The sequence below is a fragment of the Somniosus microcephalus genome, chromosome 3 (genome assembly GCF_052327205.1).
Source record: "Somniosus microcephalus isolate GS21.2 chromosome 3, FLI_Smic_1.0, whole genome shotgun sequence".
Classification (NCBI taxonomy): domain Eukaryota; kingdom Metazoa; phylum Chordata; class Chondrichthyes; order Squaliformes; family Somniosidae; genus Somniosus; species Somniosus microcephalus.
Window position 1 is genome coordinate 296,606,929 of NC_140989.1, and position 11,430 is coordinate 296,618,358.

Below are 11,430 nucleotides of genomic sequence, written 5' to 3' on the forward strand. Positions count from 1 at the left end.
CCAGGAGCAGTCCCACGAGGAGGTCCTCCAACCTGCCCGCTCCCCTCCGCACCGGGTGACCGTAGATCAAGAGCGTGGGGCTGAAGTGCAGCCAAAAATCGAGGAGCAGCCCCTTCAAGTAATGAAAGAGGGGCTGCAACCTCTCACATTCTGTGTAAACATGAAACACGGACTCCTCCAGGCCGCAGAAAATGCAGGCGGCCTGGGAGTCCGTGAACCTATTTAAAACCATATTGCACGGGACTGCTCCGTGCAACACCCTCCAGGCCAAGTCCCCGATAGAACAAGGGAGGACTCCCGCATAGAGAGCCCTCCATTGGTGACCTCCGCCGGACGGCAAGATGGCACGCCAAGGCGTGTCCGGATGGCAGGCGAAGATGGCAAAGTGGAGAGTGTGCAGGAGCAGCCCGTACAGGAAACACCTCCTCGAGACAGCTCAAGTTGTGAGGTGCCGGTTCCCGAGGGGAGTTTCGGGGCCGGGCGCCGATGAGGAATTCCGTCCGAACGGGGGAAAGCTCAGACGGGATCGCCCCACGTGCTTGAACCACCTCGATACACTTTCACCGACTCGATGGCTTTGACCGCGAACCGGACGTTGGCCCAAGACAGGCGCCATGCTAGCTCCTCCAGCGCCATCCAGCCCGCTCCTCCGCCATCGAGCAGGTCCCCGACTCTAGTCACCTTACCAGGCTCAGCCCTGCACTCCGCCAGCCACCTGAACCCGCGGTTGTGGAGGTGCGGATTCCTGAGCAGCGGCTCCCGAAGGACCGCCGCCACTCCTGACGGGGGAGAGCTCCGCCTGGAAGCGACATAGTTCCAAACCCATAGCAGTTCCTGGTAGAAGACAGGCAGCTCCCGCAGGCTGGCACGCGTACCGCCCACTTTCACAAACAGGAGCTGCGTGTCGTAATTGAGGCCGTGCAGCTGGCGGAAGAAATACATCGCCAGCGCACACCATCTCGGAGGATTCTCGATGTACAGGTACCTCTGCAGCGTCTGAAGACGGAAAGTCGCAGCCTGGGCAGAATGTTGTGTAGCAGAGTAATGTCAGCTGCAGGCTGATGAGTCTGATATCTGATACAGGGTATGGCCCCTTTAAGAACCTCCCCTTTAAAGATAATTGCAGATGGAATGGGAGCACCTGATGTGGGAGGAGACTTTTCCCCATCCAGGTGAGCATAAAAGGGGAGGTTTAGGAGCAGTAGGGGGCTGAAAGAGGGTGGGTGTTGGAAACTTGAAAAATGTACTGTACTGTAGTATGTGCATTAAAAAAATATGGTGTTTGGAATGTGGATTGTTCAAGGACTGCTGTTTATAAAGGCAAGGAGCCTCTAACAGCTGGTTTTGAACATTCAATCCAAATTGTATTTTTGTTATTGCTGTAAATCAAAATTTAATTTGTTAAATATTTTTTATACAAAAAGCCAAACTTGTGATTTAATGGCAGTAATAGATTCAAAAGAATTTCTGTTCTGCTTGACTATCCCTCGTGTGAAAGCATTCCTCAGTGTGATATAACGCACCCTGATAATGTTCACTTTATTTCTGATACAATGTTTTACATAGAATAATAGAGAAACCAAAGTTATGTGTTTGTTTGAGTTATATGCTGTTGTGTTTAAATGTGTTGCAGAGCCAAAAGATGATATGGTGTACCAGTTTATAACTCCCTGGATTGGTAAGTAGTGTAATTCTTACTTATAGCAACATTACAGTATGTGGAGCATTGGGCGCCCCTGAGCAAGATTTGTGTTACAAAACCCCCATGGTGAATAATTATGGTTTCCTGCACTGAGTAAGACATCAACCCTACTCCCCCTCCCAATTAATGATTTTTAACACCTCCTTGCTGATTGCCAATTCTTGCTCTCCCAAGTCCCAACCCTTTCTTTGCAGATGTCCCTCACAAGCTACCCCTACTCTGCTTCACTTATTCTTTTACTGCAACCACTGCGCCGCCCCCCGCCATGCAACTCGATGGATTTCTCCTACCCCGATGGTTGGCCAGTCCATATAATAATTCCCCCATACTCCTGATCTGAATTCTCCATTCTCCTCCTCTTTTCCTCCCTGTTTCTCTCTCTCTTCCTCTCTCAATTTTTTTTTCAATTCAATTTTCAATTCAAATGCTTTATTGGCATGAAAGTTTACAGGGAACCATATTGCCAAAGCTTACATAACAAAAAGTACAGTTTTCCAACATTCTGTAGGTGTCAAACAATTTTGACCTTCGTTGGGTACAGACAATATTAATTTAAACGGTCGTTGACCCTCGTTGGGTACATTCCGTATTAATTTTTAAACAGTCGTTGGGTACATTCGGTACTGATTTAAACATTCTTAATGTTTATATATGCTATGGGTGTGCTCGTTAGTCCCTCACTGTTCCTCTCTCTCTCTTCCTCTCTCTCTCTCGCTTCCTCTCTCTCTCTCTCTTCCCCTCTCGCTCTCTCTCTCTCTCTCTCTCTCCTTCCCCTCTCTCTCTCTCCTTTCTCTCTCTCTCTCTCTCTCTTCCTCTCTCTCTCTCTCTCTTCCTCTCTCTCTCTCTCTCTCTCTTTCCTCTCTCTCTCTCTCTCTCTTCCTCTCTCTCTCTCTCTTCCCCTCTCGCTCCCTCTCTCTCTCTCTTCCTCTCTCTCTCTCTCCTTCCCCTCTCTCTCCTTCTTCTCTCTCTCTCTCTCTCTCTCTCTCTCTCTCTCTTCCCCTCTCGCTCCCTCTCTCTCTCTTCCTCTCTCTCTCTCTCCTTCCCCTCTCTCTCTCTCTCTCTCTCTCTCTCCTTCCCCTCTCTCTCTCTCTCCTCTCTCCCCCTCTCTCTCTCTCTCTCTCTCCTTCCCCTCTCTCTCTCTCTCTCTCTCTCTCTCTCTCCTTCCCCCTCTCTCTCTCTCTCTCTCTCTCTCTCTCTCTCCTTCCCCTCTCTCTCTCTCTCTCTCTCTCTCTCTCTCTCTCTCCTCTCTCTCTCTCTCCTTCCCCTCTCTCTCTCTCTCTCGCTCTCTCTCTCTCTCCTCTCCTTCCTCTCCTTCTCTCTCTCCTTCCCCTCTCTCTCTCTCGCTCGCTCTCCTTCCCCCCGCTCGCTCTCCTTCCCCTCGCTCGCTCGCCTTCCCCCTCGCTCGCTCGCCTCGCCTTCCCCTCGCTCGCTCGCTCGCCTTCCGCTCCTCGCTCGCCTTCCCCTCGCTCGCTCGCCTTCCCCTCGCTCGCTCTCGCTCGCCCTTCCCCTCGCTCGCTCTCCTTCCCCTCCCCTCGCTCGCTCTCCTTCCCTCCCTCGCTCGCTCTCCTTCCCTCCTCGCTCTCCTTCCCCTCGCTCGCTCGCTCTCCTTCCCCTCGCTCGCCTCGCTCTCCTTCCCCTCGCTCGCTCGCTCTCCTTCCCCTCGCTCGCTCGCTCTCCTTCCCCTCGCTCGCTCGCTCTCCTTCCCTCGCTCGCTCGCTCTCCTTCCCCTCGCTCGCTCGCTCTCCTTCCCTCGCTCGCTCGCTCTCCTTCCCCTCGCTCGCTCGCTCTCCTTCCCCTCGCTCGCTCGCTCTCCTTCCCCTCGCTCGCTCGCTCTCCTTCCCCTCGCTCGCTCGCTCTCCTTCCCCTCGCTCGCTCGCTCTCCTTCCCCTCGCTCGCTCGCTCTCCTTCCCCTCGCTCGCTCGCTCTCCTTCCCCTCGCTCGCTCGCTCTCCTTCCCCTCGCTCGCTCGCTCTCCTTCCCCTCGCTCGCATCGCTCTCCTTCCCCTCGCTCGCTCGCTCTCCTTCCCCTCGCTCGCTCGCTCTCCTCTCGCTCGCTCGCTCTCCTTCCTCGCTCGCTCGCTCTCCTTCCTCGCTCGATCGCTCTCCTTCCTCGCTCGCTCTTCCTTCTCGCTCGCTCGCTCTCTTCCTCTCTCCTTCCTCTCTCTCCTTCCTCTCTCTTCTCCTTCCCCTCCCTCCCTCTCCTTCCCTCCCTCTCTCTCCTTCCCCTCTCTCTCTCTTTCCCTCTCTCTCTCTCTCTCCCTTCCCCTCTCTCTCTCTCCTTCCTCTCTCTCTCTCTCTCCTTCCCCTCCCTCTCTCTCCTTCCCCTCCCTCTCCTTCCCCTCTCTCTCTCTCCTTCCCTCTCTCTCTCCTTCCCCTCTCTCTCTCCTTCCCCTCTCTCTCTCCTTCCCCTCTCTCTCTCCTTCCCCTCTCTCTCTCCTTCCCTCTCTCTCTCCTTCCCCTCTCTTTCCCCTCTCTCTCTCCTTCCCTCTCTCTTCCCCTCTCTCTCTCTCTCTCCTTCCCCTCCCTCTCTCTCCTTCCCCTCCCTCTCGCTCCTTCCCCTCCCTCTCGCTCCTTCCCCTCCCTCTCTCCTTCCCCTCTCTCTCTCCTTCCCCTCTCTCTCTCCTTCCCCTCTCTCTCTCCTCCCCTCTCTCTCTCTCTCTCTCTCCTTCCCCTCTCTCTCTCTCCTTCCCCTCTCTCTCTCTCTCTCTCCTTCCCCTCTCTCTCTCTCTCCTTGCGTTCTCTCTCTCCACTCTCTCTCCTTCCTCTCTCTCTCCTCTCTCTCCTTCCCCTCTCTCTCTCCTTCTCTCTCCTTCCCCCTCTCTCTCTCTCCTTCCCCTCTCTCTCTCTCTCTCCTTTCCCCTCTCTCTCTCTCTCTCCTTCCCCTCTCTCTCTCTCCTTCCTCTCTCTCTCTCTCTCTCTCTCTCTCTCCTTCCCCCCTCTCTCTCCTTCCCCCTCTCTCTCTCTCTCTCTCTCTCTCTCCTTCCCCTCTCTCTCTCTCTCCTTCCTCGCTCGCGCTCTCTCTCTCCTTCCTCCCTCGCGCTCTCTCCTTCCTCCCTCGCGCTCTCTCTCTCCTTCCCCTCTCTCTCTCTCCTTCCCCTCTCTCTCTCTCTCCTTCCCCTCTCTCTCTCTCCTTCCCCTCTCTCTCTCTCTCTCCTTCCCCTCTCTCTCTCTCTCTCCTTCCCCTCTCTCTCTCTCCTTCCTCCCTCGCGCTCTCTCTCTCCTTCCTCCCTCGCGCTCTCTCTCTCCTTTCTCCCTCGCGCGCTCTCTCCTTCCTCCCTCGCGCGCTCTCTCTCCTTCCTCCCTCGCGCGCTCTCTCTCCTTCCTCCCTCGCGCGCTCTCTCTCCTTCCTCCCCCGCGCGCTCTCTCTCCTTCCTCCCTCGCGCGCTCTCTCTCCTTCCTCCCTCGCGCGCTCTCTCTCCTTCCTCCCTCGCGCGCTCTCTCTCCTTCCTCCCTCGCGCGCTCTCTCTCCTTCCTCCCTCGCGCGCTCTCTCTCCTTCCTCCCTCGCGCGCTCTCTCTCCTTCCTCCCTCGGCCTCTCTCTCTCCTTACTCCCTCGCGCTCTCTCTCTCCTTCCTCCCCTCGCGCTCTCTCTCTCCTTCCTCCCTCGCGCTCTCTCTCTCCTTCCTCCCTCGCGCTCTCTCTCTCCCCTTCCTCCCTCGCGCTCTCTCTCTCTCTCCTTCCTCCCTCGCGCGCTCTCTCTCCTTCCTCCCTCGCGCGCTCTCTCTCTCTCCTTCCTCCCTCGCGCGCTCTCTCTCTCTCCTTCCTCCCTCGCGCGCTCTCTCTCTCTTCCTTCCCTCGCGCGCTCTCTCTCTCTCCTTCCTCCCTCGCGCGCTCTCTCTCTCTCCTTCCTCCCTCGCGCGCTCTCTCTCTCTCCTTCCTCCTCGCGCGCTCTCTCTCTCCTTCCTCCCTCGCGCGCTCTCTCTCCTTCCTCCTCGCGCGCTCTCTCTCTCTCCTTCCTCCCTCGCGCGCTCTCTCTCTCTTTCCTCCCTCGCGCAGCGCTCTCTCTCTCCTTCCTCCCTCGCGCTCTCTCTCTCTCTCCTTCCTCCCTCGCGCGCTCTCTCTCTCTCCTTCCTCCCTCGCGCGCTCTCTCTCTCTCCTTCCTCCCTCGCGCGCGCTCTCTCTCTCCTTCCTCCCTCGCGCGCTCTCTCTCTCTCTCTCTCCTTCCTCCCTCGCGCGCTCTCTCTCTCCTTCCTCCCTCGCGCGCAGGCGCGCGCTCTCTCTCTCCTTCCCTCCCTCGCGCGCGCGCGCGCTCTCTCTCTCCTTCCTCCCTCGCGCGCGCTCTCTCTCTCCTTCCTCCCTCGCACGCGCGCTTCTCTCCTTCCTCCCTCGCGCGCCGCGCTCTCTCTCCTTCCTCCCTCGCGCGCGCTCTCCTCTCTCCTTCCTCCCTCGCCGCGCGCTCTCTCTCTCCTTCCTCCCTCGCGCGCGCTCTCTCTCCTTCCTCCCTCGCGCGCTCTCTCTCTCTCTCCTTCCTCCCTCGCGCGCTCTCTCTCTCTCCTTCCTCCCTCGCGCGCTCTCTCTCTCTCTCCTTCCTCCCTCGCGCGCTCTCTCTCTCCTTCCTCCCTCGTGCGCTCTCTCTCTCTCCTTCCTCCCTCTCGCGCTCTCTCTCTCTCCTTCCTCCCTCGCGCGCTCTCTCTCTCTCCTTCCTCCCTCGCGCGCTCTCTCTCCTTCCTCCCTCGCGCGCTCTCTCTCCTTCTCCCTCGCGCGGTCTCTCTCTCTCCTTCCTCCCTCGCGCGCTCTCTCTCTCTCCTTCCTCCCTCGCGCGCTCTCTCTCTCTCCTTCCTCCCTCGCGTGCTCTCTCTCTCCTTCCTCCCTCGCGCGCTCTCTCTCTCTCTCTCCTTCCTCCCTCGCGCGCTCTCTCGCTCTCCTTCCTCCCTCGCGCGCTCTCTCTCTCTCCTTCCTCCCTCGCGCGCTCTCTCTCTCTCCTTCCTCCCTCGCTCTCTCTCTCCTTCCTCCCTCGCGCGCTCTCTCTCCTTCCTCCCTCGCGCGCTCTCTCTCTCTCTTCCTCCTCCCGCGCGCCTCTCTCTCTCTCCTTCCTCCCTCGCGCGCTCTCTCTCTCTCCTTCCTCCCTCGCGTGCTCTCTCTCTCCTTCCTCCCTCGCGCGCTCTCTCTCTCTCTCCTTCCTCCCTCGCGCGCTCTCTCGCTCTCCTTCCTCCCTCGCGCGCTCTCTCTCTCTCCTTCCTCCCTCGCACGCTCTCTCTCTCTCCTTCCTCCCTCGCGCGCTCTCTCTCTCCTTCCTCCCTCGCTCGCTCTCTCTCTCTCTCCTTCCTCCTCCCCTCGCAGCGCTCTCTCTCTCTCCTTCCTCCCTCGCGCTCTCTCTCTCCTTCCTCCCTCGCGCGCTCTCTCATCTCTCCTTCCTCCCTCGCGCGCTCTCTCTCCTTCCTCCCTCGTGCGCTCTCTCTCTCTCCTTCCTCCTCGCGCTCTCCTTCCTCCCTCGCGCGCTCTCTCTCTCTCCTTCCTCCCTCGCGCGCTCTCTCTCCCTTCCTCCCTCGTGCGCTCTCTCTCTCTCCTTCCTCCCTCGCGCTCCTCCTTCCTCCCTCGCGCTCTCTCTCCTTCCTCCCTCGCGCGCTCTCTCTCTCTCCTTCCTCCCTCGCGCGCTCTCTCTCTCTCCTTCCTCCCTTGCGCGCTCTCTCTCTCTCCTTCCTCCCTCGCGCGCTCTCTCTCTCTCCTCCTTCCCTCCCTCGCTGCGCTCTCTCTCTCTCCTTCCTCCCTCGCGCGCTCTCTCTCCTTCCTCCCTCGCGCGCTCTCTCTCTCCTTCCTCCCTCGCGCGCTCTCTCTCTCCTTCCTCCCTCGCGCGCTCTCTCTCTCCTTCCTCCCTCGCGCGCTCTCTCTCCTTCCTCCCTCGCGCGCTCTCTCTCTCTCCTTCCTCCCTCGCGCGCTCTCTCTCTCCTTCCTCCCCCTCGCGCGCGCGCAGCTCTCTCTCTCCTTCCTCCCTCGCGCGCGCTCTCTCTCTCTCCTTCCTCCCTCGCGCTCTCTCTCTCTCTCCTTCCTCCCTCGCGCTCTCTCTCTCTCCTTCCTCCCTCGCGCGCGCTCTCTCTCCTTCCTCCCTCGCGCGCTCTCTCTCTCCTTCCTCCCTCGCTCTCTCTCTCCTTCCTCCCTCGCGCGCTCTCTCTCTCTCCTTCCTCCCGCGCGCTCTCTCTCTCTCCTTCCTCCCTCGCGCGCTCTCTCTCTCTCCTTCCTCCCTCGCGCGCTCTCTCTCTCGCTGCGCGCTCTCTCTCTCCTTCCTCCCTCGCGCGCTCTCTCTCTCCTTCCTCCCTCGCGCGCTCTCTCTCTCTCCTTCCTCCTCGCGCGCTCTCTCTCTCCTTCCTCCCCTCGCGCGCTCTCTCTCTCTCCTTCCTCCCTCGCGCGCTCTCTCTCTCTCCTTCCTCCCTCGCGCGCTCTCTCTCTCCTTCCTCCCTCGCGCGCTCTCTCTCTCTCCTTCCTCCCTCGCGCGGCTCTCTCTCTCCTTCCTCCCTCGCGCGCTCTCTCTCTCTCCTTCCTCCTCGCGCGCTCTCTCTCTCCTCCTCCTCGCGCGCTCTCTCTCTCCTTCCTCCCTCGCGCGCGCTCTCTCTCCTTCCTCCTCGCGCGCGCTCTCTCTCTCCTTCCTCCCTCGCGCTCTCTCTCTCTCTCCTTCCTCCCTCGCGCTCTCTCTCTCCTTCCTCCCTCGCGCGCGCTCTCTCTCTCCTTCCTCCCTCGCGCGCTCTCTCTCTCTCCTTCCTCCCTCGCGCGCTCTCTCTCTCTCCTTCCTCCCTCGCGCGCTCTTCTCTCTCTCCTTCCTCCCTCGCGCGCTCTCTCTCTCTCCTTCCTCCCTCGCGCGCTCTCTCTCTCTCCTTCCTCCCTCGCGCGCTCTCTCTCTCTCCTTCCTCCCTCGCGCGCTCTCTCTCCTTCCTCCCTCGCGCGCTCTCTCTCTCTCCTTCCTCCCTCGCGCGCTCTCTCTCTCTTCCTCCCTCGCGCGCTCTCTCTCTCTCCTTCCTCCCTCGCGCGCTCTCTCTCCTCTCCTTCCTCCCTCGCGCGCTCTCTCCTTCCTCCTCCGCGCGCTCTCTCTCTCCTTCCTCCCTCGCGCGCTCTCTCTCTCTCCTTCCTCCCTCGCGCTCTCTCTCTCCTTCCTCGCCTCTCTCTCCTTCCTCCCTCGCGCTCTCTCTCCTTCCTCCCTCGCGCTCTCTCTCTCTCCTTCCTCCCTCGCGCTCTCTCTCCTTCCTCCCTCGCGCTCTCTCTCTCCTCGCTCTCTCTCCTTCCTCCCTCGCGCTCTCTCTCTCTCCTTCCTCCCTCGCGCTCGCTCTCTCTCTCCTTCCTCCCTCGCGCGCTCTCTCTCTCCTTCCTCCCTCGCGCTCTCTCTCTCTCCTTCTCCTCCCTCGCGCTCTCTCTCTCTCCTTCCTCCCTCGCGCTCTCTCTCTCTCCTTCCTCCCGCGCCTCTCTCTCCTTCCTCCCTCGCGCTCTCTCTCTCTCCTTCCTCCCTCGCGCTCTCTCTCTCTCCTTCCTCCCTCGCGCTCTCTCTCTCTCCTTCCTCCCTCGCGCTCTCTCTCTCTCCTTCCTCCCTCGCGCACTCTCTCTCTCTCTCCTTCCTCCCTCGCGCTCTCTCTCCTTCCTCCCTCGCGCTCTCTCTCTCTCCTTCCTCCCTCGCGCGCTCTCTCTCTCCTTCCTCCCGCGCGCTCTCTCTCTCCTTCCTCCCGCGCGCTCTCTCTCTCCTTCCTCCCTCGCGCTCTCTCTCTCCTTCCTCCCTCGCGCTCTCTCTCTCCTTCCTCCCTCGCGCTCTCTCTCCTTCCTCCCTCTCGCTCTCTCTCCTTCCTCCCTCGCGCTCTCTCTCTCCTTCCTCCCTCGCGCTCTCTCTCTCCTTCCTCCCTCGCGCTCTCTCTCCTTCCTCCCTCGCGCTCTCTCTCTCCTTCCTCCCTCGCGCTCTCTCTCTCCTTCCTCCCTCGCGCTCTCTCTCTCCTTCCTCCCTCGCGCTCTCTCTCTCCTTCCTCCCTCGCGCTCTCTCTCTCCTTCCTCCCTCGCGCTCTCTCTCTCTCCTTCCTCCCTCGCGCTCTCTCCTCTCTCCTTCCTCGCGCTCTCTCTCCTTCCCTCTCTCCTTTCGCGCGCGCTCTCTCCTTCCCTCGCTCGCGCGCGCGCTCTCTCCTTCCCTCGCTCTCGCGGCTCTCTCCTTCCCTCGCTCTCGCGCACGCTCTCTCCTTCCCTCCCTCTCGCGCGCGCTCTCTCTCCTTCCCTCGCTCTCGCGCGCGCTCTCTCTCCTTCCCTCGCTCTCGCGCTCTCTCTCTCTCCTCCTCGCTCTCGCGCGCTCTCTCTCCTCCCTCGCTCTCGCGCGCGCTCTCTCCTCCCTCGCTCTCGCGGCGCTCTCTCTCCTCCCTCGCTCTCGCGCGCGCGCTCTCTCCTCCCTCGCTCTCGCGCGCGCGCTCCTCTCCTCCCTCGCTCTCGCGCAGCGCTCTCTCTCCTCCCTCGCTCGCGCGCGCGCGCTCTCTCTCCTCCCTCGCTCGCGCGCTGCGCTCTCTCTCCTCCCTCCCTCTCTCGCGCGCGCTCTCTCTCCTCCCTCGCTCGCGCGCGCGCTCTCTCTCCTCCCTCGCTCTCCGCGCGCGCTCTCTCTCCTCCCTCGCTCTCTGCGCGCGCTCTCTCTCCTCCCTCGCTCTCGCGCGCGCTCTCTCTCCTCCCTCGCTCTCGCGCGCGCGCTCTCTCCTCCCTCGCTCTCGCGCGCGCGCCTCTCTCTCCTCCCTCGCTCTCGCGCGCTCGCTCTCTCTCCTCCCTCGCTCTCTGCGCGCGCGCTCTCTCTCCTCCCTCGCTCTCAGCGCGCGCGCTCTCTCTCCTCCCTCGCTCTCGCGCGCTGCGCTCTCTCCTCCCCTCGCTCTCGCGCGCTGCGCTCTCTCCTCCCTCGCTCTCGCGCGCGCGCTCTCTCCTCCCTCGCTCTCGCAGCGCAGCGCTCTCTCCTCCCTCGCTCTCGCGCGCAGCGCTCTCTCCTCCCTCGCTCTCGCTCGCTCTCTCCTCCCCTCGCTCTCGCTCGCTCTCTCCTCCCTCTCTCTCTCTCTCCCCTCGCTCGCCCGCCCTCTCCTCGCCCTCTCTCGCCCTCTCTCGCCCTCTTCTCGCCCTCTCCCCGCCCTCCCTCGCCCGCCCTCTCCCCGCCCTCGCCCTCGCTCGCCCTCGCCCGCCCTCTCCCCGCCCTCTCCCTCGCTCGCCCTCTCCCCGCCCTCGCTCGCCCTCTCCCCGCCCGCCCTCTCCCTCGCTCGCCCTCTCCCCGCCCTCCGCTCGCCCTCGCTCGCCCTCTCCCTGCCCTCGCCCTCTCCCTCGCCTCGCCCTCTCCCCGCCCTCGCCCTCTCTCTCGCTCGCCCTCGCTCGCCCTCTCCCCGCCCTCGCTCGCCCTCTCCCCCGCCCCCGCCGCCCTCTCCCCGGCCCTCTCCCGCCCTCGCCCTCTCCCCGCCCTCGCTCGCCCTCTCCCCGCCCCTCGCCCTCGCTCGCCCTCTCCCCGCCGTCGCTCGCCCTCTCCCCGCCCTCGCTCGCCCTCGCCCCCGCCCTCGCTCGCACCTCTCCCTCTCCCCGCCCTCGCCCTCGCTCGCCCTCGCCCTCTCCCCGCCCTCGCCCCGCGCTCGCATCGCCCTCTCCCCGCCCTCGCTCCGCCCTCGCCCTCGCTCGCCCTCTCCCCGCCCTCGCTCGCCCTCTCCCCCCGCCCTCGCCCGCCCTCTCCCCGCCCTCGCTCGCCCTCTCCCCGCCCCTCGCTCGCCCTCTCCCCGCCCTCGCTCGCCCTCTCCCCGCCCTCCCTCTCCCCGCCCCTCCC

At 62.5% G+C, this 11,430-nt stretch overlaps 1 protein-coding gene across 1 annotated transcript in view; it reads left to right on the forward strand.

Annotated features, from left to right (window-relative positions):
- Positions 1-11,430, forward strand: part of LOC147122072 (cytochrome P450 4B1-like) — a 116,898-nt gene that overhangs the window by 17,005 nt on the left and 88,463 nt on the right. The window contains exon 3 of the mRNA XM_085982792.1: positions 1,634-1,678. Within this exon, the coding sequence (XP_085838918.1) occupies positions 1,634-1,678 (45 nt within the window). The remainder of the gene's footprint in view (positions 1-1,633; positions 1,679-11,430) is intronic.